Source organism: Lonchura striata, chromosome 32, assembly GCF_046129695.1.
Source record: "Lonchura striata isolate bLonStr1 chromosome 32, bLonStr1.mat, whole genome shotgun sequence".
Lineage (NCBI taxonomy): Eukaryota > Metazoa > Chordata > Aves > Passeriformes > Estrildidae > Lonchura > Lonchura striata.
This window is the reverse complement of record NC_134634.1, coordinates 4,531,803-4,559,274: the sequence shown is the minus strand read 5'-3', so window position 1 is coordinate 4,559,274 and position 27,472 is coordinate 4,531,803. Positions and strand designations below refer to the sequence as shown.

At 59.2% G+C, this 27,472-nt stretch overlaps 1 protein-coding gene across 3 annotated transcripts; it reads right to left on the bottom strand.

Annotated features, from left to right (window-relative positions):
- Nucleotides 1-468: 468 nt before the first annotated feature.
- TACC1 (transforming acidic coiled-coil containing protein 1) lies at nucleotides 469-21,636 on the bottom strand. 3 transcript variants are annotated; one of them, XM_021535887.2, is made up of 14 exons: nucleotides 21,401-21,636; nucleotides 20,804-20,916; nucleotides 14,312-15,326; nucleotides 13,241-13,276; nucleotides 9,771-9,831; nucleotides 9,383-9,581; nucleotides 7,620-7,675; nucleotides 5,839-5,961; nucleotides 5,440-5,516; nucleotides 4,962-5,005; nucleotides 4,701-4,861; nucleotides 4,359-4,465; nucleotides 3,691-3,811; nucleotides 469-3,228 (listed from the first exon to the last, which is right to left on the bottom strand). In XM_021535887.2, the coding sequence occupies exons 1-14, from the start codon at nucleotides 21,565-21,567 to the stop codon at nucleotides 3,160-3,162; spliced, it is 2,349 nt and encodes a 782-aa protein (XP_021391562.1). In that variant the 5' UTR covers nucleotides 21,568-21,636; the 3' UTR covers nucleotides 469-3,159. The 3 variants fall into 3 exon arrangements, with proteins under 3 accessions (XP_021391562.1, XP_021391563.1, XP_021391567.1); XM_021535888.2 differs by lacking the exon at nucleotides 13,241-13,276 and having other exon boundaries at nucleotides 21,401-21,635; XM_021535892.2 differs by lacking the exons at nucleotides 13,241-13,276; nucleotides 14,312-15,326; nucleotides 20,804-20,916 and having other exon boundaries at nucleotides 21,401-21,635.
- Nucleotides 21,637-27,472: the final 5,836 nt, after the last annotated feature.

Sequence of the window (27,472 nt, the reverse complement as noted above, 5' to 3'; positions counted from 1 at the left end):
TCAGATTTTCCAACCCACCAAAAGAGATGTGCAAGAGAACAACAGAAAACCCCTACAGGGCTGGGAGCCCAGTGGAACCATTCCTGCAGCCCCCAGCCCTCAGGGCTCCAGCCTCCCAGCAGGATTTACCCAAGGCCTCAGAGGGTTGTCAGGGTCAGTGCAGGGATTAGGCCAAGGATTCTCCTGCCTGCCATCCTGCTTGCCTCAGCTCTTCCTGCTGTCTGAGCTCCCTGCCATGGCTCACTACCATCACCGTGTGCTGGGAGCCACAGGGCCAGAAAAGTCATCCCAGCTCTGACTTTCAGAGGTCAGAAATGCAGATTTCAGGAACACATGATTACTGTACTTATTTGAAACCAACTGCCATGTAAACCACATTAATAAAGACAGGCAGAACACAGCCCATTCTGCAAAGTAAAGCCAAGTCCTCCCAAAACTCTTCACCAACCTCACAAACACCAAGAAAGCTTTCCAGAGTGATAAACACAGTTTTTACTCAGGCGATGAAACATGGAAAAAATATATTAGTAATCATTATAATAATCTCATTTGTGTGAGTATAACTCTTACAAATATTTACCTGACATATAAAAGGGAAATTATCATACATATAAAACCGATGGCGATGGCAGTTACACACATGGCTGGAAGCAGAGGGGTAGGAGCCAATGCAGAGGAAGCTCCTGCCTGGGGGAGGCCACACTGGAGGGACAGGGGAAGGGATCAGTAGTTGGGGGTTACTGGTTGGCACTTGGTTACAGACAGATCTGCTGGCAAACACACACTGCAAACAGCAACACAGCAGCAGGGGCAGGGCCTGCTGCTGCCAAAAGGGCATTTAAAGTCTACTGCGAGGAACAGACAACAAACACAGCCAGCTGTGACACCATGTACAGGGACCTGCCATTCCCTGTGCCAGTCACAACGACACCATCACCTTGGCACCAGCACCATCACCTCGAGGTGCAACCGTCCTGCCCACTGGCAAACATGCCTTCTATTATAAAACTATACCCACTATGCATGTATTTATAGATCTGGAACTATAACCATATTATAGTTAATAAATCATTCCGTAGGAATCTTCTTTGCCCAGGCTGGGTGCACGCAGACGGGCACAGAAGCACAACGGCACCGGGTGAGGGGGGCAGCACGGCAGGACCGGGGGGCACCGGGGGCAGGGACAGGGGTGGAGGACTGTGTCCCGGGGCTCATCACGGTGCAGCCGTGCTCTGCAGACAGCCCACGGGGGACAGCCACAGCAGTGACTGCTGTGTGCAGGTCAGGGCTCAGGGAAGTGGCAAGGGGTGAAATCAAAACCTCTGCAATTATCCATCAGCTCCAAGGGCCAGAGCCACGCCCCAGGGAGAGACTGACCTCAGCCTGCCTTGAGCCAGGACAGCACCGAGCACCATGGCCTGAGCAAAGCAGACGGCCGAGGGCTGCCACAGTGCCCACCTGGGAGCTGCTGCTGCACCTGGGCTCCAGCAGCCTCACGGCAGGACAGTGCCCCAGGGCCCAGCCAGAAACCTGCCCTGAAGCAGCCCGGCACCAGCCCTGAGAGGTTATGCAATGCTGCACTGCTTCCTCAGAGAACAAGCCAACTGCCCCAGAAATCTCGGGGTCTCAGGGGTTTGCTTTACCTGCACAGACTCCCAAAGGGGAGCAGAAATAGTCCTCGTCGATTGTATCATTGAAGCTTTTTCACCAGCCCAGGAGGGGACGTGTGGGGAGGTCAAGGGAGTTAAAAAGAAAGGGGGAGAAGGGTTTTTCTTTTCTGTGCAAAGGGTGAATATCCAGCACAAGCAACAGGTGCACTGCTTTGAGTGGTGTCAGCCACTGGCTTCTGTGACCAGTCTGTCACTGGGATAACTGGGGGTGTGGAGAACAGGCTGGGAAGCTGTGCGCTGGGGCAGGCTGCTGACACCTTTGCTTAAGTGTAGAATAAATTCTCTATATATTATATAACTAATAAAATATAATCAAGTGTATGGCTCTGGCTTAAACAGGTGTTTGCTCTGCATGCTCAACACAGGGAATTAGAAAATAGAAGGAAAAGAGCTCAATTCTGTTACAAAAAGGTAGCAGCAAAAAGGTTTGTGAAAGTGTTCAACAGGCTGGGCAGGAAACAGTCCAAACTTCAAATATTTCCCTTATTTCACACCTATCCATTCAAGGCAGAGAATCCTCCACCACTGCAGCTACTGCAGTACCCACAAGGAAGCTCAGGATTCACTTCCTTCCTCCTGCAGCCTCTGAAATGGAGCCCAGATCTCACCGTGGCACAGGGAGACAACAGACACAGCCCTGGCTTTGCAAGTGTCCAACACCAGGGCCTGCAGGGGCCAGGGCCACAGGCAGGGTGGCCACGGGGAGGATGGATGGCACTCCCAGCTCTCCAGAACCAACATCTCCCCTGCTTCTCAAACACCTCTGGGTGCAGAATCATCCTGCCTCCCCTCACCCAGACTCTGCCTTGAGAGGACTGAAGTTACTGCAGGTTATGTGACTGTTCAGTGCTCTGGGGGGAACACGTCGTGCCTCGTGTCGCGCCTGACTGGAAAGAGTGAGCAGAGAGCCCAAGTGCCCATAAATGCTCATAAAGTGCACGAATGCAGAGATGGCACAGCCAGGGACAGGGAGAGGCTGTGCTGTGCTTCACCACGAACCAGAGACCAGCCATCCCCGTGCCAGGTGCCCCTCCCCAGCGCAAGAGCCAGCAGGTCCAGCCCTGCCATCACCCACGTCCCAGGGCAGGACGTGCCACGTGGCTGGACCTGTTCTGCTGAGCACATGAGGACAATCAGTGACAGAGTGCAGTGGGGACACAACTAGACCCAGCCCAACCAAGGGGACAGAGCCAGGTGTGCCACCTCCCACACAAGAGGTGGCACTGGTGCAGAGGGACAGGGCTGCAGGTCCTGGGAGGGACACACGGGCCAGGGCTGACCACAGGGTTCGCAGGGATCCCAGCCCCGGAGCTGTGGGAAGCAGGCAGGGACAGTGAGGGGAGCGGCTCTGCTCAGGAGCCACAGGTCCGGCAGCCAAGGGGCAGCTGGACACGTGAGCTTTTCTGCGGGGACTCCAGGGTAAGGCAAGGTGATCAACGGCACGAGAAAAGCAGCCAAGTGCAGAGTGCTGGGCGAGGGGTGCTGAGGCTCAGTCTGACTTTCCCAGTTTCGCTATCAGCTCGTCACAGATCTTGGTCAGCTCCTCAATCTCCTGGTTCTGGAAGAAAAGCAGATCTTGGGAAGCCCTGTGGTGGCACAGGTGGGGAATAACATCAGGGCCCATCTGCCATCAAGCATGCGTGGGAAAGGGCAGCCAGCTCCCTGCAATAGCTCCTCTGTGCACCCAGGCACTGCGTGGAGCCCTGTGCTCACCCCTCCTCACCCCAGCCCGACCTCGGTGCTGCAGAGACCTGCAGCAAGCCAGCCCCAGCCCACACCTCTGCAAACAGGCACACGTAAGCTAGCAATGCCCATTCTGCCCAAAAAATCCAAACCAACCCCACAAAACACACACACAAAAAAAAAATCCCAAGCAAACAAAAAAACCACCCCAAAACCCAAACCCACAAAACACCTTCTGGACCAAAAATCTAGAGGACACCTCCAACATGAAAAGGATGCTCAGGGCACCAACAGGAACTGCTGGCAGGGCTGCAGAGAGGCTGGGGCAGGTTGTTACCTTCTGCTGCAGGGTTCTCTCCAGGGACTCCACCTTCATCTGCTCCTTGCGCAGCCCCGCGTGCAGCGCCGCGCTCTCCGCCTTGGCCTTGGTGCGCACCTGGGCGATCTCCTCGTTGGCTCTGGGGACAGAGGGGCCAGTGGCCAGCTCAGGGGCAGGCAGGAGCACCACAGCACGGGCAGCGCCGCAGAGCCCGGCCCTGCTCGCCTGGATACAACAGTTGCCCCTATGGAAACTGGATGAGACTGGGTTCATTTAGCTCCTCGAGCCCCTGCACCAAACTCTGCTCTTTCAGGGCCAAGCTAAAGCCACTCATCACCCACTTCACTCGGGGCTACACGTGCTGGTGAGCTCCTGCTCATCAGCTGAGCCCCAGGGCCGCACAGCCCCTTCGTGTACCACAAACACGAGCACTCGGCAAGATGGGAACTTGGTAAGTGACCATAAATAGACTGCAAACCTCAGATTCTCCATTAAAAAATAAATAGGCAGAGATCAGAGAATGCATTCAGGGATTTGCTCTGCCTTGCTTAGAGACTCTTGAGCCCGAGGTTGTAAAATGCAGCTTTTCACATCATTCAGCTCCTGCCTTCCAGCCTCTGGAAAGCAAATGAAGCTGCTTCCCTACAAGGTCTTGAAGCATCCAGCAATCTCATGCATAACCTTACTTGTCCAATTTTTCTTCTGCGTGGATTTTCAGGGCCTGATACCGCTGCTCTTCCTGTTTGACACGGGTTAGATAATCTTGAGCACATTTCTTCAGAGCTTCTTCATTCTGGAAAAGAAAGTACATCCATCTGCACTGGGACTGGGCACAAAGACATTGCTCTGACAGGATGATAGATACTGTTCTGAGTGTAAGAAAAAAGGTTTCAAAAAAACCCAACGTCTGCTTTATGCTGGAGCTCCTTATCCAGCTCAGCAGCACAGAAACGTGGGGTGTGACTGCCCAGGAACCCTATGTCCAGGGACCAGAGCTGCAGGGAGAAAGGGCAAACCAAGGTAAGGACCTTCTTAAATCCTTCCAGGACGCCCTTCAGGTTTTCATATCTCCTGAACAGATCTGACAGGGACCTCTCCACCGAGTTCAGGTCTGCCAGAGCCTGGTCCTTTTCCATTGTGAGCTGCTGCAGGTTCTTCTGAGATGTCATGTTTGTCCTCTGCTCATCCTCTGGGATGAAGAACAAACAACAAGAACACAGCGATTGAGTGGGGACAGCTGTGGCAGCCAGCTCCCTGCCCTGCACACCTGGCAGGTGACAGCACCTTACCTATCATCTGGGCAATGGTCTTTTCATACTCAGCCACGATTTTCCTGGAAGGAAGAGAAAAAACAAAGAGGTGAGAGGCAAATGATTTTGGGAACGGGCACCTCCAGCTGTGCTGGCAGCAGGCTGCCCCACAGGAGCCCCGCTGGCCCATGCCCTGTCACCACTGCAGCCCCACAGGAGCACGGTCACAGGGCCCAGAGGTTGGGGCTGCACCACAGATGTTGGAGCTGCACCACCCACCAGCGCTGCTTCAGACCAGAACCTGCCTGTGCCACTGGGGCTGGCACAGCTCACAGGACTGTTTCTGCAGCAAAGGAACAAGCAGGACGCAGCTGACACCAAGAGAACATTGACACAGCACCAGCACTAGGAGAAGTCTCTGCCAAGACACCCCAGCCTGGAGAGGCTGCCTGGGTCACCCCTCACGTCCCACTCAGCCTCCTGCCCGAGCAGAGCCCTGCAAGGGCACAGCTTGTACCTCATCTCCAGCACTTCTTGCCGGCTCTCCTCGTACTTCTTCTTCCACTCGTTGGCCTCGATCTCCTTGGTGATTATCTGGGGATAATCAGACACAGGACCCCTGAGATGTGCTCTGAGGGGCTTCCCCTCTCTGTCCCACGCAGAGGATCAGATCCCCCCTCCCACGCCGAGCAGAGCTGCCCCTGCTGCCCTGTGGTGAGGTCCGGAGAGGGACACCCCAGGGGACAGGGACAGGGCTGTCACCTCCGAGGGACACCCCAGGGGACAGGGACAGGACTGTCACATCTGAGGGACACCCCAGGGGACAGGGACAGGGCTGTCACCTCCAAGGGATGCCCCAGGGGACAGGGCTGTCACCTCCAAGGGACACCCCAGGGGACAGGGACAGGGCTGTTACCTCCTCTCTGATGAGTGTGAGCACGGCTGCCTTCTCACACTCGCTGAGGCAGATGCCAGCCAGGGGACTCTCGCTCCTGCTCTTGCTGGGGCACTTGTCCATGGAGCACAGCCCGGGATTGTCCTGGGGGAATTACCCAGCTGGGATGTTGGGGGGTTCTTTTCACCCACCTCCCATTTTATCAGCATTGGCTCACATACTGCATTTCCCTTTCTGCACACACAGATGTGCTCACATCCAACTTCCCTTATCCCGTGGCTGGTTTAAAAATATCCCCAGCTTGGAGGGTCTCTGCTGGCTGTGAGCCACAGGCCGGGGGGGGTCTGCAAGGGTCTGGGTTGTCTCCAGCCCCTCCCAGTCTGGTGAGGACAGCACTGCAGCTGACGTGCTCGAATGGCTGCTGGCAGCTGCAGGGACATTTCCAGGGCCAAATGTTCACCCAAATGTCCAAGGAAGCTGTGGGGGAAGCAGACTTCACCCCTCTGCAGAGCAGGGCTCCAAGGGACAGCCCTACTCATCGCTGCTGCTCCAGGTGTCCAGGAGAGCTCTGAAACAAGAGATGCTCACACAGAGATCCTGGTACCCTGCTGTTGCCATTTTGGGTGCCTCTACAAGGACTGGCTTGTTGTTCCCCATTGTTCACTGCCTTCCTTTCCCAAAGCCCAGCTCCTGTGCCCCACCTGTGCTACAGGGACAAACTGGGGGCAAGGCTGAGCCTCAGGTGCTGGCACTGCCTGCCCCTCCTTTCAGCAGCCAGACGAGTGACAGCCATGCAGCATCTCCCTGAGAACTGCCATAAATAGAGAAGTGCTGGGAGGCAGAAGGCAGCCTGCTCCTCACGGTTTGAAACAAGAGCACTGGAGCACTTCTCCCCACCCCTCTCCTCCCCCCGGCACTTCAGCTGCTCAGCTCAAGCTCCCCGAGCCCTTCAGAGCTCTCACAGCTCTGCTGTGGCCGTGGCTGCAGGTGGGAGCCACCCCCGGGGCAGGTTTGGGGCCACGAGGGGGTTCAGCCCGGTGTGCTTTCGGCAGCCTCCCGCAGCATCTCCCAGCAGCAGGGGTGCACCTGAGCAGGTAGCTGCAGGTACCTCGGGGTGCCAGCAGCCTGCCCCCAGGACCAGAGCCTGCCCAGGCTCGCTTTGCCCCACGTCCTTGTGGGGCTCAGCACAGTTAAATCTGCCTCAGAGAGGTCGGTTTTGCTGATGGTGCTAATCCACTGTCCTCTGCTCAGTGACCCGAGCCGCTTTGGCCAGGGGCTGCCAGGCTGGCACAGGGTGCCCCTGCAGCACAGGGGTTCTGGGGCTCCTCGGGGCTTGTCAGGGGTGTCCAGCACAGTGCTGCTGGCTGCCAGGGTCAGCGTGGCTGCAGAGCAGGGCTTTTGTACTCTTCCCCCACCTCTGCTGACAGTTGCCTTCCTGAGGGCTGAGGGTCCCCTGCAGAAGGCACCAGCACCAAGGGGCCCCCAGAGCCAGCCCTGGACGCCCCTCGTGAGACACAACCCGTGCTGGCAGCTGTCCCCTTCCCTCTCCTCTGCCCTCCCTGCCCTTCTGGCACCTTCCAGCACAGCAGCCCTGGCTCCGCAGAGCTCCTGCCCTGTGCCCAGCACCCCCCTGCCTCCCACAGCACAGCGCCCACCCAGGAGGGATCATCTCATCTCTGCCAGGCTCCTCCAGGCCTGCTGGGAAATCTCTGCTATTTTTATCAAGTCCCTGCGTGGGCTTGTCAAGAATTTTACCTCCCAAAGAAACTCATTTCAGAAAGGAAAAAGCGAGAGGCACTCACAGGGAAGATGCCAGGCCCTCCCTTTTCCATCTGCTTGCAGATCTCCTTTTCAAAACCTAAAGACAATGAAACACAACCTTTAATTGATTTGGAAACAGCACCCTGGGCACACGCAGATTTCCTGAGACATAGGAGGGTACCTCTGAGTCTCCCCATCCCCTGAGCTTCCCCTCCCAAAGGCATCTTTGCCTGCAGCTCTTGCCCTTGCTGGAATCATTCTGACTGGAAAAGCCCTCCAAGACCATGGAGTCCCCAGCACTGCCAAGGTCAGCATTAAACCCTGTCCCCAGGTGCCACAATGTGCACCCTGCCAGCCTTCCAGCACTCCTGCAGTGGAAACCAACACTCCCATCTGGTGGCAGTCCAGCCTGTGCCCATGTCCCCAGGGCTGCCACCCGTGCCTGAGACCACTGAGGCTGAGGGGGAGGAAGAGGCACAGGACATTCTGCACTTCAGCAGGGTGCTGGAACAGACCAGCTGCTCAGACCACCCCAGAGCACCAGCACAGCCCATGCCAGCCAGGTCCCTCACCCTCCAAAGGACCTGCCACATGGTAAACAACATCTCCCCCATCTGCAAGGCATGGGACATGCTGATCTGGGGGACACCCTGCCTCTCAGGAGGGACACCCCGAGCTGGGGGACACCCTGCCTCTCAGGAGGGACACCCCGAGCTGGGGGACACCCTGCCTCTCAGAAGGGACACCCTGCCTCTCAGGAGGGACACCCCGAGCTGGGGGCACAGTGCTGCCTCACGTAGCAAAGGGTAATTAATGGCTCACACTCACACAGACACGATTCATGTGTTAACCAGGCAGAGAGCAGTGTGTTTAGAGCTCAGCTTGGAGAGGAAGGAGGCAATGTAACACTGCAGACTTGCCACTGCTTCCCTCTGTTTATCCTGGTGCCAGCAGCTGCACCCACCGCTCCCACCCCATCGCTGCAGAGAGCACCGAGCCCGTGCACCTGCCCGGCCCTCGGAGACCAGCAGCAATAAATAAACCCTCCAGCCTCTCCCCTGACTGTCAGATTTTCCTCCCCTGAGGACAAAGGACCATTCTCCATGGGGCTGGCAACCCAGCACAGCCATCGGGAGAAATGATTAATGGCTTCCTGCAGAGGGGAGGCTGCAAACTCCCGTGGTGATTTCTCCTGCTTGCACCTAGGACTTGGCTATTGATTAAATGTCATGTTGCCTGGCTTTTAATTATTTTGTAATGGCTTGGTCAGAGAGGCTAATTACATGGGAAACAGACAGCAGAATTCCACCAGGAGCAATAATTGGGGTCTGTGTAGGCATTATTGAGATCTCCATCAGCCACAGCCCTTTGCCAAGTCCTGGCAGCTCTGCTCCAGGCACAGGCTCTAAGCAGGGACCCTGCAGCCCAGGAGGCAGGGTAGGATGCTCTGAATGCCGGACAATTGCTCCGCTCAGCAGTGAGCACTGGTGTCAGGGGGGCACTGGCAGGGAGCACCGCAGGGAGGGAACCTCCTGCCTGATCCAAATCCCACTGCAGCATCGTGGGGAGAGTGCTCTGTACCCAAAGTCTACATAAACACAGCCTGACCACTGTTTTCCATACTGGAAACAGTGCAGGAAAGCAATGGGAGGTTCCATCAGAACCTGCAGCAGCCTTTAGCCCTGTCAGTATATATAAACCCTGATGAGTCTGCAGCACCAATTCCTTGCCAGAGGCTGCAGAAACTCCCTGGGTGCAGCCACGGCGCATTCCCAGAGCTGAAGGCAAGCGGGATGTTCCTCACCTGCCTCTGGTCTGTGCTTTCCTGCGGACACGGGGACGTTGGAGCACTCAAAGTACTCCAGGTCATCTTCTGCCTCGGCCTTCTTCTCCAACCCCGCTGGTTTCTGTGTGGAGGTGGTGGAGGCCAACTTCTCCTCATCAGTGGCATGTCCATCCCGGTTTGTAATAGCTGGGATTTCTGAGATCAACACTCCTTCATCCTGCAGGGTCAAAGCACGCAGTTAAGCAAGACCTGCGGGGATCAGGCCACCAGGTGAGCTGCTGGAAAGCATGGAAGGCTTAAAATCCAGAGGCGAGCTGCTCCCAGCCGGCCTGAAGCTCTGCCAGCCCAGCTCTCCCCAGCATCACCCCAGCGCCAGCCGCAGCCCCAGGGACGAGAGCCCGCGTACCTGAGCGCCGACGTCCAGGGCCAGGGGCTGCGCCTCGTGCTGCTTCACCTTGCAGCCGCTCCTGCAGGAGAGAGGAGCAGCAGCTGAGGGGGGTTCAGGGCAGTGCAGGGGACGTGGGGTGCGTGCCAGACAGCCCAAGCAGGGGGAGGCAGCCCCAGCACCAGCACCCACCGCGTGCCAGCACCCCACTCACCAGTGAACGCCGGGGCAGAGCAAGTTCTGGGGGGAACAGAAGGAAGAGGCAAACAAAAGACACGACTAGACAGAAGTTGGGTTTGTCTGTGAGGTGTTTATTCCTGAGGAAGGTAAGGAGCAGAGGAAGGACTCAAGAGGCCAATGGCCAGAGAGGCACTGCCAAGGCGCCGGCACAGAAGGATCCCTCTCGCTGCGCCCCGCAGCGTGTCCAGTACAACGGCGCCCGAGGCTTCAGTGCATGTCCACTTTCTGCAGGAAGAACCACGTCCAGGCTGTCTCACGCCCTGCAGCTGGAATCTTATCTGGGACTTCCTCACAGCATCCTCATCTCCCAGGTGAGTCAGGCCCGCACGGCCAGGGCAAGGAGCTGTGCCTCGAACAAACGATCCGCCTGGCACAAACGCTGTCCCAAGGAGAAGGGCCCCTCGGGTGGGAAGTTTAGCCCAAGTAGGTCTTGCAGGTGGTCTCCTTGCCCTCCAGTGAAGAAGCTGTCCCTGGAACTCCAGCCCATGCTCCTGAAGACACCCATCCAGAGGCCATCAGCACAGGGCTGCAGGCACGGCCGCACCCCCACACACCGGGCATCAGCCCAGCCCACGGCAGCACGGGCACGGCCCCACTGGGAATGTGGGTGGGACAGCATGAGCTCTCCTCCTGCATCTCACTCCTCACACTCCACACTCGGGGATCTCCCAGCTCGTGGCCACGTCTGACCCCCAGGAGATACTGAGCTGGAACAGCTCGTGCGGCAGCCACTGTGGGGACCTGCGGAGGGATTCAGCTCCAGCCACGGCACTCCCCACGTGGGGACACAGGCAAAGGCTCCAGCAGGCCTGCAGCGAGCTGTTCCCAGTTCCATGGAACTGCCCCCACCCTGTGCTGCAGTGCAGCCCCCCCAGCCCACCGCACACATGCGCAGCAGAGCACAACGAGCGACGTGGGCGGCACACGGGGGTTCCTTGCACGCTGCCATGCACACCCGGGTCACGCTGAAGAATCGCTCGGGACTGGTTTTCTCCCCCGTGCCCTGCCACGAGCAAGTCAAACTTGTCATTTCTTCACCCTCCTCTTTTCTGCACCCTCTCCTGTGCCAGGGTTATCCCATCACCTGGCAGCTGGTTTGAGCTCCCCCCCAGCACCAAGATAACAGCTCTGGATTGCACAAAAACCTGCATGAGCTGAAGGTTTTCAGCACGTGTCCACCATCAGAAGATGCTGCAAGGCAGCATGCTGCAAGGACAAGCACAGGCATGTGCCTCCAGTGCAGCTCAGCTCAGCCCAGCTCAGCCCAGCTCAGCTCAGTCCAGCTCAGTTCAGCCCAACCCAGCTCAGTCCAGCTCAGCTCAGTCCAGCTCAGCTAAGCCCAGCCCAGCTCAGCCCAGCTCAGCTCAGCTCAGCTCAGCCCAGCCCAGTCCAGCTCAGCTCAGCCCAGCCCTGCTCAGTCCAGCCCAGCCCAGCCCAGCTCAGCTCAGCTCAGCTCAGCTCAGCTCAGCCCAGCCCTGCTCAGTCCAGCCCAGCCCAGCTCAGTCCAGTTCAGCTCAGCTCAGCCCAGCCCAGCTCAGCTCAGCCCAGCTCAGCTCAGTCCAGCTCAGCCCAGCCCAACCCAGCCCAGCTCAGCCCAGCTAAACTCAGCCCAGCATAGCTCAGTCCAGCTCAGCTCAGTCCAGCTCAGCACAGCTCAGCCCAACCCAGCCCAGCTCAGCCCAGCTCAGCTCAGTCCAGCTCAGCCCAGCTAAACTCAGCCCAGCATAGCTCAGTCCAGCTCAGCTCAGTCCAGCTCAGCTCAGCTCAGCTCAGCCCAGCCCAGCCCAGCTCAGCTCAGCTCAGCTCAGCTCAGCCCAGCCCAGCTCAGCCCAGCTCAGCTCAGCTCAGCTCAGCCCAGCCCAGTCCAGCTCAGCTCAGCCCAGCCCTGCTCAGTCCAGCCCAGCCCAGCCCAGCCCAGCTCAGCTCAGCTCAGCTCAGCCCAGCCCTGCTCAGTCCAGCCCAGCCCAGCTCAGTCCAGTTCAGCTCAGCTCAGCCCAGCCCAGCTCAGTCCAGCTCAGCTCAGCCCAGCTCAGCTCAGCCCAGCTCAGCTCAGTCCAGCTCAGCCCAGCTAAACTCAGCCCAGCATAGCTCAGTCCAGCTCAGCTCAGTCCAGCTCAGCCCAGCCCAGCCCAGCTCAGCTCAGCTCAGCCCAGCCCTGCTCAGTCCAGCCCAGCCCAGCTCAGTCCAGTTCAGCTCAGCTCAGCCCAGCCCAGCTCAGTCCAGCTCAGCTCAGCCCAGCTCAGCTCAGCCCAGCTCAGCTCAGTCCAGCTCAGCCCAGCTAAACTCAGCCCAGCATAGCTCAGTCCAGCTCAGCTCAGTCCAGCTCAGCCCAGCCCAGCCCAGCTCAGCTCAGCTCAGCTCAGCCCAGCCCAGCCCAGCCCAGCCCAGCTCAGCTCAGCCCAGCTCAGCCCAGCCCAGCCCAGCCCAGCCCAGCTCAGCCCAGCCCAGCCCAGCCCAGCCCAGCTCAGCCCAGCCCAGCTCAGCCCAGCCCAGCCCAGCCCAGCTCAGCTCAGCTCAGCCCAGCTCAGCCCAGCCCAGCCCAGCCCAGCCCAGCCCAGCCCAGCCCAGCCCAGCTCAGCTCAGCCCAGCTCAGCCCAGCCCAGCCCAGCCCAGCCCAGCTCAGCTCAGTCCAGCTCAGCCCAGCCCAGCCCAGCCCAGCCCAGCCCAGCTTGGTTCAGCCCAGCCCAGCCCAGCTCGGCCCAGCCCAGCTCGGCTCAGCCCAGCTCAGCTCAGCTCAGCCCAGCTCAGCCCAGCCCAGCCCAGCCCAGCCCAGCCCAGCCCAGCTCAGCTCAGCCCAGCTCAGCCCAGCCCAGCCCAGCCCAGCCCAGCTCAGCTCAGCCCAGCTCAGCCCAGCCCAGCCCAGCCCAGCCCAGCTCAGCTCAGTCCAGCTCAGCCCAGCCCAGCCCAGCCCAGCCCAGCCCAGCTTGGTTCAGCCCAGCCCAGCTCAGCCCAGCCCAGCCCAGCTCAACCCAGCTCAGCTCAGCCCAGCCCAGCCCAGCCCAGCTCAGCTCAGCCCAGCCCAGCCCAGCCCAGCTCAGCCCAGCCCAGCTCTCCTCCCTCACTCCCAGGCACTCTCCAGGCCAGGCCACCCTGGGGACCCCGCCAGGGGCTGCAGGACACAAACCAGAGGGCAGAGAGCACAGGTCAAAGGGCAGAAGGAGCCAGCATGCCATGGAGACGAGTGGGGCAGCACACACCCAGAGAGAGGACAAAAACAGCAAAGGAAAAGGAATACAGCAGAGAGTACTTACAACAGAAAACAGAGAAATTTCACTTGCTCAGTAGTCCTGATGCACCAAAGCACGGACAGGGAGAGAGACAGACAGATGGAGAGAAGAGTGTGTGAAAAGACCTGAAGAAGAGCGTGTGAAAAGACCTGGATGTTCACTCTGCTCTGAGAGGCTCGGTGAGCTGCCTAGCTCACTCGTGGGGAAGGCACACACACACACGGGACACCGATCGTGCCCTTGCTGCCACAGCAGCGGGGTGAGATCCAAACACAGGCCTCACTGCCAGGGCTGTGTTCTGCTGCATGTGCTGCCCCAAGGCCACCGAGAGCGAGCAGAGAACTCCCTGCTGCTTCCCCTCCCCATCGCCTCTGCTCACCCACAGCCACGCAAGGCAACACCAGCTCTTACACATTTTTTATCTACTCTCTGTAAAGTATTTCCTGGACACAAACATCCAACACAGCTTGATTTTTGTCTGCAACGTTTTCTCTTTCACTGTTAAAACCCACTATCTAATTTTCTCACTGGAGAATCCAACAGCAGAGTGAGAGTCTACCTGTCCAACCTGTTCTCTTTCTCTGACATAGAACAGAAACTCAGTGACAGCTCACAAAATGTCTCAACTACATTTGACCAACCACACTTGTATCCACCAGCTCCTGCACAAGTCCACCAAATACATCAGCTCCAGCCTCCCCTGAGGGTTTCCTCTGACACCACATCTACACCCTGACCCACCAACCGGACCCCCAAGGGGCTTCCAGAGAGGTGATCCTGCAAGGAGGTCCCAGTCCAGCCTTCCCTTGGGCTCAGGACACTGGCACTGCTCCAGAACCTGCCCCTCTCCTCCCACCAGGGCTGCTCACAGGCAGAGAGGACAGGTGGATAAAACTGAGCCACCAGCAGAACCTGAGGTGTACAGCAGGATCTAGGGCCCGCTCAGGAGGCACCAGGGCAGGAGCACCACCATCATCACCACCTTTTTCACCACCTCCAACACCGCCACCATCACCTCCTCCGGCAGCAGCGCAGCTCTGCCTGCCGCGGGGAGCGCGGGGGCTGCAGCCCCGGCTCTGACACACTGGCACTCACGTTATCAGGCGTGACTTGGGCTGCCGGGGGGAGTCTCTGCCTTTCAGGGCATCGTCCTGCATCTCCAGCGTCTGAGATTCGAGGATTTCATTGAGGCTGTTATCTGCAGTGGAGCAAGAGTCAGCGTCGGTGCTGGCAAGTGTCTTGGTGGGCTTGAATGGATCCATGGAGTCAAAGTGATTGGGGTCAAACTGGTAAGAGCCCTTGGGGAGAACCGGTGAATTCTGCAGCGCTGAGCTGCCACTGAGAGAGTTGAGGCCGGGGCTGTCCCAGCCCGTGGGACCCAGCTGGGAGGAGCCCCGGGGTGGGGGCAGCTCCGTGGGACCCCTCTCCACATCCTCAGCTGCTTTCTTGGGGGACTCTCTGTGCCTCTTCGGTGTCAGCTTGCTGGCTGGGATCCTGCTGCCTCTCCTGGGTGAAGCTGGCTTGGCCTCCACACTCTCTCTAGCCTCGGTACAATCAGTCCCAAGTTTGGGGACCTGCCCTGGAGCCTCCAGAGCGGGGTCCCCTCCCAGCTTGGGATGGGGAAGGCGTTGTGGGGCTGCTGGGGCAGAGCTCTGCAGCTGGCAGGCCCCTGCCACAAAGGCGTTCACACTCTTGCCATGCTGCTCAGGGTCTAGCTGGTAGGATGCCTGGGTCTCTTCTGTGGCTCCATCTGTGCTCCTCCCCAGAGAAGGTGTTTTCCCTTTCCCGAGCTGCTCCTGGCCCAGGGCATCAGCCCTCGTCTCCAGCAGCCCCGTGCCAGTGTCCCCTCCTGGCATGGCCCGCTCCCAGGTGGCTGTGCCTGCATGGGGCAGGGGGGCTGCCTCCACAGCAGCGTGAGCAGGGTCAGCCTTGCAGCCCAGCCCGGCCAAGGGCTGCATCAGGGGCAAGTTGTTTGGCTCAGTTTCCCCTTTAGCATCCAAACTGGCTTTAGGGGCTCCAATCTCTGCTTGAGCCTCATCTTTGGGGTGCTTCCCAGGCGAGCTGTCCCAGTGGGTTTCCCCTACCAGCAGGTCACCATGGCCACCTGGCTCTGCAAAGATAAAAGGAGATGGTTAAACCCTGACCAGCAGTGCACTCCTTTGCAGAGGGCTTTCTGTTTCCTCCTCACAGCTGCTCCAGGGTCGGATTTTATGGGGGATTCACTGACTCACAACTCAGCTTCCCTCCTGCCAGGTGACAGGGAGCCACTGCCCACTTGGGCAGAGAGCTAAAAATCAGTGAGAAGAGTTCAGGGACGCACAACATGAGACAGCAGCACAAAATGTGAACCAGCAGGCCCCAGGGAGAAGGGGAATGGGAAGGTGTGCTCAGTGAAGGAGCAGAAACAGGCTGCAGGAGAGATCTGGGGGTCACCCAGCGCTGGGGCTGCAGGGCTGGATGTGCACCAGGCAGCAGAAGCTGCCCCACACAAGCTGCCTCTCCATCTGCAGAAATCCTGCTGCAGTCACACCAGGCTCTCCACACCGCTGTCAGCATCTTCCAGTGACAAATCCTGATCCATGACTTAATCACCATTACTCCAATCCTTTCCCCTCAATCCTTTTACTGTTTAATCTTTTCTTTGACATCAAGGGATGGAGAAGATCCTTTATCTACTGTGGCACCCTGAAAGCTGCAGCCACCAAGCACCCAGAGCCAGGCTTGTGGTGCAGGTGTGCCAAGGCACAAGAGGAAAACATCTCCGGTTTCTCCTGCAACCTCAACCAGGGACAATCGCACAGACTCCCAGGAGAAGGCAAGACAGGATGCTGGGATGCCCAGCACCCATCAGGGAGCACGTGGTCTCTGCAGCCCTCACAAGCACCTTTCTGGGGAGATACAGTCAGCCAGGTCCTCCAAGAGCAGAACAGAACCAATGCTCTCCCAAGGACCAAACTGGTTTGAAAACCTGGCTGGGAAGAGCAGCCTGGGTGATGAAGAGCTTGTGCCAGGGAAATCTGCCCCTGCCTGCCCCTGCCCCAGCCCTGCCCTGGAACAGAGGTGACAACTGCAGAGGGGAGTCACCTCCAGCATCCCCCCGTTTGGCAGCGGGACACCAACACATGCTCCCACAGACCCATCCCTGAGCAGCCAGGAGAGGTTTTTCCTACCACCAGGCATTTGCAACCAGCTCATGTGTGCTGGTAACAGAGCAAGTCACGGGCTGGCAGAGGAACAGGGAATCAGGCAAATATCTGGACCCAGGACTAATCCAGGACATGGAGCCAACAATCCTGACTCAGTGGATGGCTCAGGGTTAGCATAATTGATCCCCAGGATGCTAAAAGACATGAAAGTGAATCATGAGGGTTTGTGTCCTCTCTGAGACTGCAAAAACGCTTCCTCTGACTGCAAAAAAAAGCTCCCTCCAAGTAGACGTTGCCTTGATGCCCCAGAAAATGCATCAGTAAACACAAATCCAGTGGATGAGTACTTGGAGTGCAGCCAGGAAACAGTCTAAGGCAGCGCCTGGCAGGCCTTCCCATCATTAGGAACCAGGAAAACCTCCTTAACAGACCCCAAAGAAAACTTTATTGCACTTGCTGTGCTGCTCAGCTGTTTGAAACCTTCCTGAGACAGCCCTGAATAGAAGAACAGACTTCAAAGCCAGGGCAAAAGGACTATTTAAGTGCATTTTGCGTTCCCAGCGGAAGGTTTGGCAGCCGCTGTTCTCACAGACATGAGCCCATCCTGGTTTCTAACCCAAGCAATGAGTAATTACTTCTTGAATAACAAGCAGCCAGCACACAAAATGCCTCTCCATGCTGTGCTGTCTACAGGGTGGGGAGGAAAGGAGCATTGTGCGTGTGGCCATAGCTCAGAATCCTTTTCCTACAAAAAATCAGAAGCACCTACCCAAGTTCTCCAGTTTTGTGATTCCCTCATTTTCTGCACCCAGGAGTGCTCAGCTACTCAGCCCTTCCCACAGCCAGTCTGACAGCTAAGGAACTGGGAGATACTGGGAGGCAGGAGACGCAGGCCAAGGGCAGCTCAGGTGGTTTTGGAAATCTTTTGCAGCAGAAATGTCCCTCCTGCAAGCTCAGGGGGGGGTTTCCCCTAGTTCCTCCCTCTCTACATTTCTTTTGCCTCCAGTGCAGAGTGACAGGAGCTTGTTCTTGTGGGAACGATTACACAGGATGCAGAAAGTGGCCCAAAGGGCCTCGGGGTGCACAGAAGAGCCAAGCTCTCTGCCTGAAGCCCTGCAGCTGCCCAGCCCCGTCTGTCCCACACGAGCCGCCCCAAGCCCGGCACCTGCCTGCAGCTCTCCTGGCTGCTGGGAGCGCTCCGCAGCCCCAGCCCCGGGCAGGCACGCTGTGAGCAGCCGTGCTGGCTCCGCACGCACTCCTTCCTCGTGCCTCCTGCCAGGGAAACCAGCGTGTCCCCCACTCCTGCAGCTGTCCCCCAGCCCTCTCGCTGCCCAGACCCTCCTTCTGGGCCACACCTGTGCTGAACACCCCAGGAGAAGGCGGGCTGGCCGCGGACCCACGCGGCTCTGCCCCTCAGACCAGCCGGGCATCCCAGCAGATTCCTCCCTGCAGCATCCCGGGAAGGCGACCCTGAGGTTCCCGTTCCACCCCGGCACCCTGCAGCGGGGGATGGTTTAGTCCCAGCAGGAACACGGGCACTGTCGGAGCTCGCACAGGGACTGCAGCATCCGTCCCAAACACACCCAGCACAGGGCACGCTGCATCTCACCCACACCCCTGGCTCTGGCTGTGCTCAGGCTGCAAACCTGCTCCACATCCAGGTGAGTACCTGGAGGGGATGCTACAAAGTGAAAACAGAGATTTTTTACTTTCCAAAGAAAAACAGACAGGACAGTCTGGCACCACAGTAATAGACATGTTGTGCCTCTGCATTATAATTGCTTTGCTCGTCTACCTCGGGCTGAAATCAAACACAAACACTGACTTAAACAGCTTTCCAATGTGCCATCTCTCAAACGAAGCAGGAGCACTTGGCAGCGCAGCAAGGCGAAGGCTCAGAGCCCTTTCCATCCCACAGGCAGCTCCAGGGGAAGCAGCAGCGATCCCCGCCCGGCCTCAGAACAACCCCTCTGCTCTCCGGGCCCTGCACTCAGCTCAGGGCAGCGCTTGCTGTGAGTCACACACTTCCCTGTCCCAGCACAGGATATCTGCCCCGCACACCCAGCTCAGTCCTGCATCACCAGCCACTGCCTTCCCTTTGTGTTTAACAGCCGTTGATCTATTTTTAAATCTGTTCTGTTAAGAATTAGCATACCGGCACAGGATGCTGCTAACGCACCGGAAAACACGTGCCCTGCATCAGGGTAACGGCAGCTCCCAGCACCGATGGCTCCGGATTTGCTGCTTCTGCTCATTTCCTTGTGCAGATGACTGGAGATAACTCGAGCAAGAATGGGATAGAATTAGTCCCATCATCCGAGACCACAAGAGGAAACTGATTCTGAGTGGGCACAAACCCTCACTGCAGCCCCCTCCAGGGCTGAATTTTTGTCCCCAAGGGCAGAGTTTAACACACCCAGGTCACCTCTTGGCTGTGCGTGGAGCAGCCAGCCCTGGAGCCAAAGCTTCTGTCATTCCTCACCCTATTTATTCCCAGGGCAGGGTGAGACTGCAACTGCACAGCGGACAGTGCCCACTCCTCGCTGTCCCTCAAGGCCAGGGGTGCTGGCTCTGCCCAGCTGCAGCTCTGGCACTGCCCCAGGCAGCCCTGCAGTCCCTGGGGAGGTGCTGACACGCAGCCATGCCACGACTGCCTCCCTGCCACTGCTGCTCCCGGGCCGCAGCCAGACCCAGGGGCTTGGGCGGCTGTGCAGCAGCAGCACGCAAACACGAGGCCTTAACACACGGCTTGCACTGGTGGTGTAACAGCCCAGGGAGCCTCTGCACAGCACAGAGCCATCTGCACCTGGACGATCCTTCTCTCCACCGGCCCAGAGGAACAGACACAGCCAGAGACAGGGGCAGGGAAGGGCCGGAGCCAAGTGTGGTGGCACCGCAGTTTGGCTCTGCTGGCCCCAGCATCCCACTCTCTGCCAGCCAGCACAGAAAAACAGCTTTTGCTGGAGATCATGCCCCCGTCTCTGGAACACTGGGAGCTTTGTGTGCAGGAGCAGATACTCCCTCACTGCTGAGCGGGAGCTGCTCATCCCAGGACAAGGGGCACAGGCACACAGGGGAACAGTGACACCCTGGAGTCTGAGGCAATGCGCTTCCCTAAGCTGTGCCAGAAATGATCTTCCTACCTGCTAGGAAAGCCTTTATTTCTTCCCCCCTTCCTAGGCATTATCCCCAAAGTAAGGATGTCTCTATCATCCCTTCTAAAAGGATTATTCCAAGAGCTGTGATTATTGGAAGCATGAACAGAGCACTCCCTCCATCACAGCAAACAAACACAAGTTTTCCACAGGGATGGATGAGCCCCAGATCCACCCCAAAGAGGAATAACACCACAGGAGATTGAGAGCCACAGCATCCTGTGCCTGGACTTCTGCACAGAAGGGTCCACAGTCTGGACTGAGCCCATGTGCTCTGAAACCAGCCCCACAAAAAGTTCCCAGCCACTGCTGCTGCACAACATTGCACATCACATACCAGGGTCTGCAGCAGTGAGGGGCAAGAGAGGGCAGGGAATGCTCAGGACGGCCTGTCCAGGACTGCCTGACCCACCACAAACAGCCCTGTGCCTTGGAGAGGCTGCTCACACACCCCAGGGCTCACAAACACCCTGCCACTGCCCAGCCACCCTGCCCTACTGAGAGCAGATGCAAGGGGAGGTCTCGTCCCTGCCCTGCCCCGATAACCTCCCGTGAGCTGCTGCAGCAGTGCCAGAGCTCCAAAGCTTCCTCCCAGCAGCACAAAACCAGAGATAAACACCAGGATCAGCCACGGACACCAGCACAAACCCCTGAGGAGGAGGGTAAGGATACAGCAGGGAGCTGGTCCTCAGAAGGCCATGGGCTAACAGGGAGCAGCAGCAGTGTGGGACACAGGGATAAACGTGCAAAACAGCTCAAGACCCACCAGCAAAGGAAATGCCATGCAGTTAGAGCAGATCTCCTGCAATTTCTCAAAAAATGGGGTTTAACAGCATTGAGCTCTTGCATCTTTAACAGCAGCTACTCAGTGAGGACACCTGGCACCTAACTCCAAGGAAAAATGGCCTGTGCAATGAAATCCCTACCACTGAGCAGCCTGGGGGACACAAACTGGGCATCCTGCCACTCCTGGGCAAGAACCTGGGATGAGAAAGGTCCCACCAGCCAGTAGCAGTCAGGGCAGCCCCCAGGCTGCAGAGGAAGTCTCAGAGGAACGTTTAACTGACAAAAATTCAACAGCACCCTCGGATTCCTCCCAATCAGCCCCTCACAGCTCTTTGTGGAGCGCCCAGCCCAGCCCTGGCATTTGAACTGTCCAGGCCATTAACCACTAAAAGTGCGCCAGGCATTACTCAAAGTCAGAGAATTTTACTCCTTGACGCCACCCTGCCTTTGTGGCAGCGGAGCAGAGCACCAAGAGCAGAAGGTGCACGCTGGCTGTTTACCTTGGGTCCGGTCCTCAGACTCCGGCAATCCCGGCGGCTCGCAGAACTCCTTGAGTGGCGAGCAGGTTGGTGTTTCTGCTTCAGGGGTCTCAAAATTATCAGTGGAGTCCGAGCTGCCGAGGGGGGGAAAAGAGTGAGGAATTACTGCTTTCAAGGCTACCTCTGAAATCCTCCACAGCGCCTACACGTCCAGCCAGGCCGCAGGCTGGCCGTGGGCATCCGGGGCAGCCACTCGCTCCTGTCCAGCGGGACATGCTAGCAAACGGAAAAGGGAGAGCAGGTGAAACATCCTCGTCAGCAGCGCCCTGTGCGCCCCAGCCCTGCGGCGGGGCTTCGTTCCCGGGCTGAGCACACGGCACGGGCCTCCAAGGACATGCAGCCCCGCAGCATCCCCCGCCGCTCCGGCCCTGCGCCGCCCAGCACCCTGCGGGAAGCAGCCCCGGCCCCCAGCCCGGCGCGGTGCGGGATCCCCGGCAGGCAGGCAGCGAGCGGGGAGCGAGGGGCGGCGGGGAGAGGCCGGGGAGGACGCGCCCGCAGCCCCGCATGGGTGCGGGCGCCGCGGGAGGGCGGGCGGGGAAGGGGCCGCGGGCGACTTGCCTGAAGCCGAGGGCCGAGCCCCCCGCCGGCGGGTCCCGGTCCTCCTCCTCACCATCCTCCTCGGCAGCAGCGTCCCCCTCCTCGGGGCTGCCCCCGCCCCGCACCGCCGACCAGGTCCAGCGGGCCCACTGCACCGGCGAGAGGATCTGCCAGGCGCTGAACGCCATCGGCCCCGCCGCGCTGCCCGCCGGGCTCACTGCGGCCGCGCCGCCGCCCCCATCGCGCCCCGCTCCGCTCCGCTCCGCTCCGCTCGGGCCGCCCGCCCCGCGCCCGCCCCCGGCGCCGCCCGCCGGGAGGGGCCGGCCCGGCGCCCCCGCCGCCGCCCGGAGCCCCCGGCCGCGGGGAGGGACGCGGGGCAGCCCGGCTGGCCGCCCCTCCCGGCCGGGGGGCACGGCCGCCGCTCTTCCTATCCGAACTCCCAAATTCGCCGATTGCTGCCCCAAGGCGGGGCCGGGCACATCGCTGTCACCCCTCGCGGCGCCCTGCCTCGCCCCACCGCCGCCACAGGGAGCCCCCGCGTGAGAGGGCAGGGAACTGTGAAACCAGATCCCCGCCGCTTCATCCCGCAGTTACTTGGTTGCACCTGTGCCGTCACAGAGCCGGCAGGACACGAATTCTTTCCACTCTGGACGTGCCCGAGAAGACCCCACGCGGGCGGGGAGCTGCCCTGGGGGGCAGGCAGCTCCCAGGAATTCTCACTTCACCCAGGAAGACTCGGTCCCACCGGGAAGGCTCGCCCCCCTGGGCAGCCTTGCCCAAGGAAAGGGGCTTTCCAGAGCTGAGGAGCCGAGCGCAGGAGGCAGGGGCAGAGAGGAGGGAAACACCTGTCCTTTCCATTTTCCAAGGAAATACTGGCCTCAACAGCCCTGGCTGATGCTATATCCTTCCGTGGCAGCAAGTTTATTTACTTATTAAACTATTGCTGTTTAAAAAGAACAGCCAGCAGTTCCCACAGAAATCAACCTTGCTGGCCTCCCTCGGGAACTTTCCCTCAGGAACTTTTCCCCTAACAAGGGCTCCCACTCCCAAATTCATCACCTCCCACACGCTTGCTAGAGAGAGGAGGATAACATTACTGACACCATGCCGCGGCCACAGCGCTGTGAGGAATGTCCAGGGCTCTGGCAGCAGATCCGCCATGGGCAGTGGCACTGCTGGCTCCGGACATTGGCAGCTCCCTGGAACCCTGACTGCTTTACCCCGGTCCCAGCAGCAGATGGCCTCGGGAATGGCAGACAACTGTCCTGCTGTGAAGCCAGCCCGGCCCACTGCAGAGAAGAGCTGCTGGCCCTCGCTGACCACACCAAAGCTCCCATGGCAGGCTGAGCCCACGGCTTCCCTGTGAATCAGCAGCCAGCGCTGGGAGTTGGGAATGCCTCTGCATGGACAGAGGGGCCCCGGGCCAGAGCAGACCTGTCCATCTGGTCTGGTTGCCTCTGACACCAGCCTCTGTCGAAGCTTCAAAGGGCTCAGTACTCACCGCTGAGCATCTCAAATAACCTCCCTGCAGGGATCCTTTCTCCAGGCTTCCCTCTGTTGGTGTCCTTATTAGATATATGTGTCATTCCTGTGGGCTTTTACTGCCCATCCTCTTGAAAAGAAAATCTCTTACTCCTTTCCACAATACTTCTAAGCTTCCCCAAAGACTTCTCTGGGTGAACCAAAGCTGAGGTGCTGCCAGGTCCCACCACAGGTCAGTGGCAGGAGAGGCCCAGGGAACACCTCAGCCCCTGCACCATGTTGGCCCCCACATCCCCAGGGCCTGGGGACAAGGGACCCTGCACAATCCCTTACTGCCGTGTAGAGGACACTGAGCAAGAGGGGACTTTGTGCCTCATATTGAAGCTTAGCCAAAAACCATGAGTCTGAAGCAAAAGCAGTAGCTCAACATCCTGTTGCCCATGGCTGCCGTGAGCAGAGCACAGCCTACTTCCCCTCTCCAAAGCGGCAGAGCCGATTTCTGCAGATGAATCTTAGATCAGATCTTCAGCATGAGCCGCGCTGCAGCAGCTCGCTGCAGCCTGACCTCATCCTCCTCCTGCTCCCGCTTCCCCTTCCCACCTCCCACTGAACCCGAGGAGCAGCAGCGGTGACGGCACCGCCGTGAGCAGCTGAGCAGCTCTGCCAGGGGAAGGAGAAAGCCGAGTGCATCCGAGCAGCAGCAGCACTGGCACAGCAGCAGGGACGAGCCACCTCCGCTGCAGAGGGAAGGAGCTGCGTGTGACAGGCTGAGCAGGAGGGAACTGGGGCACACGAGTGCAGGAAATGATCAGGACCTGTCCTTGTGCCTCCAGCGAGGAGCCCCAGTCCCAGCCAGCACCCGGGGAAGGAGCCGGCAGGAACGGGATCAGCAGGACTGAACCATGCCGGCTGCAGAGCTCCTGACTTGCAGGGCCCTGGGGCACGAAGATACCAGAGCAGTGCAGGGGCAGAGCCTGCTTCCACCTGCTGTTCCTGATGAGCAATCAAGAAAATGCCTCGAGTGGCATTTTCCAGCTTGGCACCTGACCCAGCCTGGCAGCAGCACTGGCTGCAAATCACCACCGAGGAGATAACCTGACTTTGTCAGTCACACTGGAGGCTCTGCCTGCCAAACGCTGCTTGGCACAGTCAGCAAACACATTTCTGCAGAGCAGGGAGGATGCTGACCTGTTTTAAAACACCTGCCAGCAGTTTCCATCCTCGCAGAGAGATGCAGCCCACACAGGCAGCAGCTGGACGGGCTGTCCTTGGCACCGCTGTCACCTCCCTCACTGCTGTCACAGGACTCACTGTGCCAAGCCCTGCACACACACAGCGGCTCAGGGACCGGGGATGTGCAGCCCATGGACGTCTCTGGCAGTGGCTGTGCTGAACTGCCTAAAATCCCACCCACGCTTCTCACGCTGCCTGGACTTTCCAGGAGGGGACAGCAGCGGCCCCTGCTGCACAGAGAACAGGTGGAGCCCCAAATATTTTGGAACTAGAAGAGCTCTGTCATCACAGAAGCTGCAAAAAGAAGCAAATCCTTGCTTAGCTTTTCATGTTTATCCTTGCAGGGAGCCAGCTGCATCCAGGGATAACAGATCTCATCCAGATGGACCTTCCCTTCACACCGGGGATGAATTTCCTTCTGGCTGTCTGGCAGCAGTGCCTCTGCCTGACCCCAAAAGCACAGCGTGCACAATTTCTCTCAGTGTCCCCGCACCTTGGTTCCCAGGAAGGGCTCAAGGAATAACGCTGCGGAACAGGAATCACACAGCCGCGTTTGGAGCTGCAGTGCCCCAGGCCAGAGGAAGGCATGCACCTGGAATTTTCCCTCTCAGCCCTTTCATTAGGCAGGAGAACACCTATTTCTGGCTTTTAAGCTTTTCTGGGCACAGCAGCCAGTGCTGACTTTTCTAGCTTAGAAACAGATCTTTGGTGGGGTTTCATTTCTCTTTTCCACTCCTGCCTTTCTGCTCCTCTGCAGTGGGGCCTTTCACTGCCCTGCCAGGACCAGGACCAGGGCCTGGCTCCCTGCAGGCAATGCCAGGATGGGGCAGGAGGACAGCAGGGGATGGTGGCGACAGCCCAGAGATCAGCGCACGGAAAAAACACAAATCCATATTTCACTGCTGTGTAAATCTCCCCACAGCCTGTAATAAGCACCTTATCCACATAGCATTTATCTCCTCCAGGAGAGGAGGTTCAAGGTGTTTCACGAGCATTTTACTGCTGCTGCGTTTTATTCCAACCTATTCCATTGGTCAGGGACCTGCATCGCCTGCGTGCGGCAGCATCTGGAGCGTCCCGGGCGTTCCCGAGGTGCGGGAGCATCCCAAAGCATCCCGGCGTAACCCCTAGGTGTGCCAGCGCCCCGAAACACGTCCCGGGAACAGCGGCGGCCCCGGGAGCCCGGCGGGCTCGGGCGGGCGCTGCTCTCGCTAGAGGGCTCCCCAGGATGGGCTTGCGAGGGCTGCGAGCTCCCGGCCCCGGAGCGCCGGGCTGGGGCCCCGCCGCTGCCCCGGAGCGCCGGGCTCCTTTTGCTTCGCCTGACCTGGGCAGAACTTCAGCCTGGGCACCTCGGGCGCAGCCCGGACCGAGAACAGCGACACCCAATGCCCTGGGCTTCAAGGCAGGCGAAACCAACCCGCTCCCATCTCGGCTCTGCCGTCTGCTTGCCAGAGCACCGCAGGACCGGGGTGTCACAGCAGGACGGGGGTGTCACAGCGGGATAGGGTGTCACAGCTGGACTGCGGTGTCACAGCAGGAGCCCGGGTGTCACAGCTGGACTGGGGTGTCACAGCGGGATAGGGTGTCACAGCAGGACGGGGGTGTCACAGCGGGATAGGGTGTCACAGCGGGATAGGGTGTCACAGCAGGACTGGGGTGTCACAGCAGGATCGGGGTGTCACAGCAGGATCGGGGTGTCACAGCTGGACTGCGGTGTCACAGCAGGATCGGGGTGTCACAGCAGGATCGGGTGTCACAGCAGGACAGGGGTGTCACAGCAGGACCGGGGTGTCACAGCAGGAGCCCGGGTGTCACCCGCTGTGGCAGTGCTCCCGAGCTCCAAAGCAGTGCCCAGCGTGGGACAGCGCTGCCGAGCAGCTCAGCTCCCCCGGGACCATTCCCAGGCTGGGATGTGACAGTTCCCATCGCTACACATTCCATCAAAACAGCGCTACAGAAATAGAAATGAAGGACACGAGCGTCGCACACGAGCCTGGACACCAGCAGCCAGCCCCGGGCTCCAGCTGCCTTTCCCCACCAGACTGCCAGCAAATGGATAAATACAGACATTTGTGGCTGCACTGAAAAGGACCGATGGGATAATGAATGCTCTGCCATTCCTGCATTTTAAAAATGCCAAGCACAGCTTAATCTCGCTGATGCACTCGTGTGGGAGCTCATTTCAAAAGGAACAGGCTCCAGCCCCATTTCCACACTGATGCCGGATGAGCACCAGCAGCTGCCTTCATCATGCAGCTTATTGACTCCCCCCTTCAACTCCTTTGCTCCGCTTGATAAAAATATCTGTGCTATGTGGCAGGAATGCTTTTATCAGGTGTTTGTCAGGCCCTATCTCCCTGAGTTTACTCCAGACTCAGGCATTTTGGGAAACGCAGGCAGCACCCTAATGCATAACCTGGGTGACCAGCAGGAATGGGGACAGCAAAGAGTGAGGACAACAGCCAGGACAGGGACGGGGACCAGGAAGATGGTAAAGGGCAGGAGGAACAAAACAAAGTTTGCTCAAGGTGGAGCAAACAGGTGGGAAGGGAAACAGCTGAGTCCAACAGGGCAGAAAGAAGCCCCATTCCCAGCCACACAAGGAACACTGCAATGGCTTTTCCAGCTGAAAACACCTCTAATGTCTAGGTAGGGAATGACTGCAGGAAATAAAGGCAGGACCGAGCAGTTACAAGGGCAGAACACACTTGTTTTCTTCGTCTGAGCCCGCTGTTTGCAAACGCACCGCCTTACAGGGTCCCCGCTTAAAGAAAATATGTCTGTTCTCAGCGATGTTTAGGTTGATTTACCGATGTTTCCACTTTTCCTTTTGATCGCAGCAAGTGTCTCCCCTTCAGTTCCCAGTGGTGGGGAGCAGCTCCCCCAGCCGGCCCCAGCTCTCCCCAGCCTGCAGACCCCCACCAGCTCCCACCTCAGCCCGGCCCGGGAGCGCAGCGCGGGCCCGGCCCTCACTGGGGGTCCGGAGGCAGCGCGGCTCCCCCCGGCCGAGCTGCAGCCCCAGGCTGGCAGCCCTGCTGCGCTGACACCGGGCTGGGGCGCTCCGGCACCCGTGGCTGGGGGAGGAGGGGAGAGGGGCAGGGAGAAGGGGGAAAGGAACTTTCTCCCCGCAAATGAAATCTCACGCTCCTGTCGGCCGCCTTCACCGCAGCGAGCCCGGAGCGGTCCCGCGCGTGGGAAGGGGCTGGCGCGGGGGCTGCGGGGGGCACGGCACCCGCCCCGCGCCGCGAGCCGCCCCCTCCCCACTCACCGGCGCGGCGGGGCCCGGGGGTCCCGGCGGTCCCGGGGGTCCCGGCGGTCCCGGGGGTCCCGGCTCGGGGCCGCCCCCATGGCCGGGCTCGCTGCCGCTCTCCGCCGGTC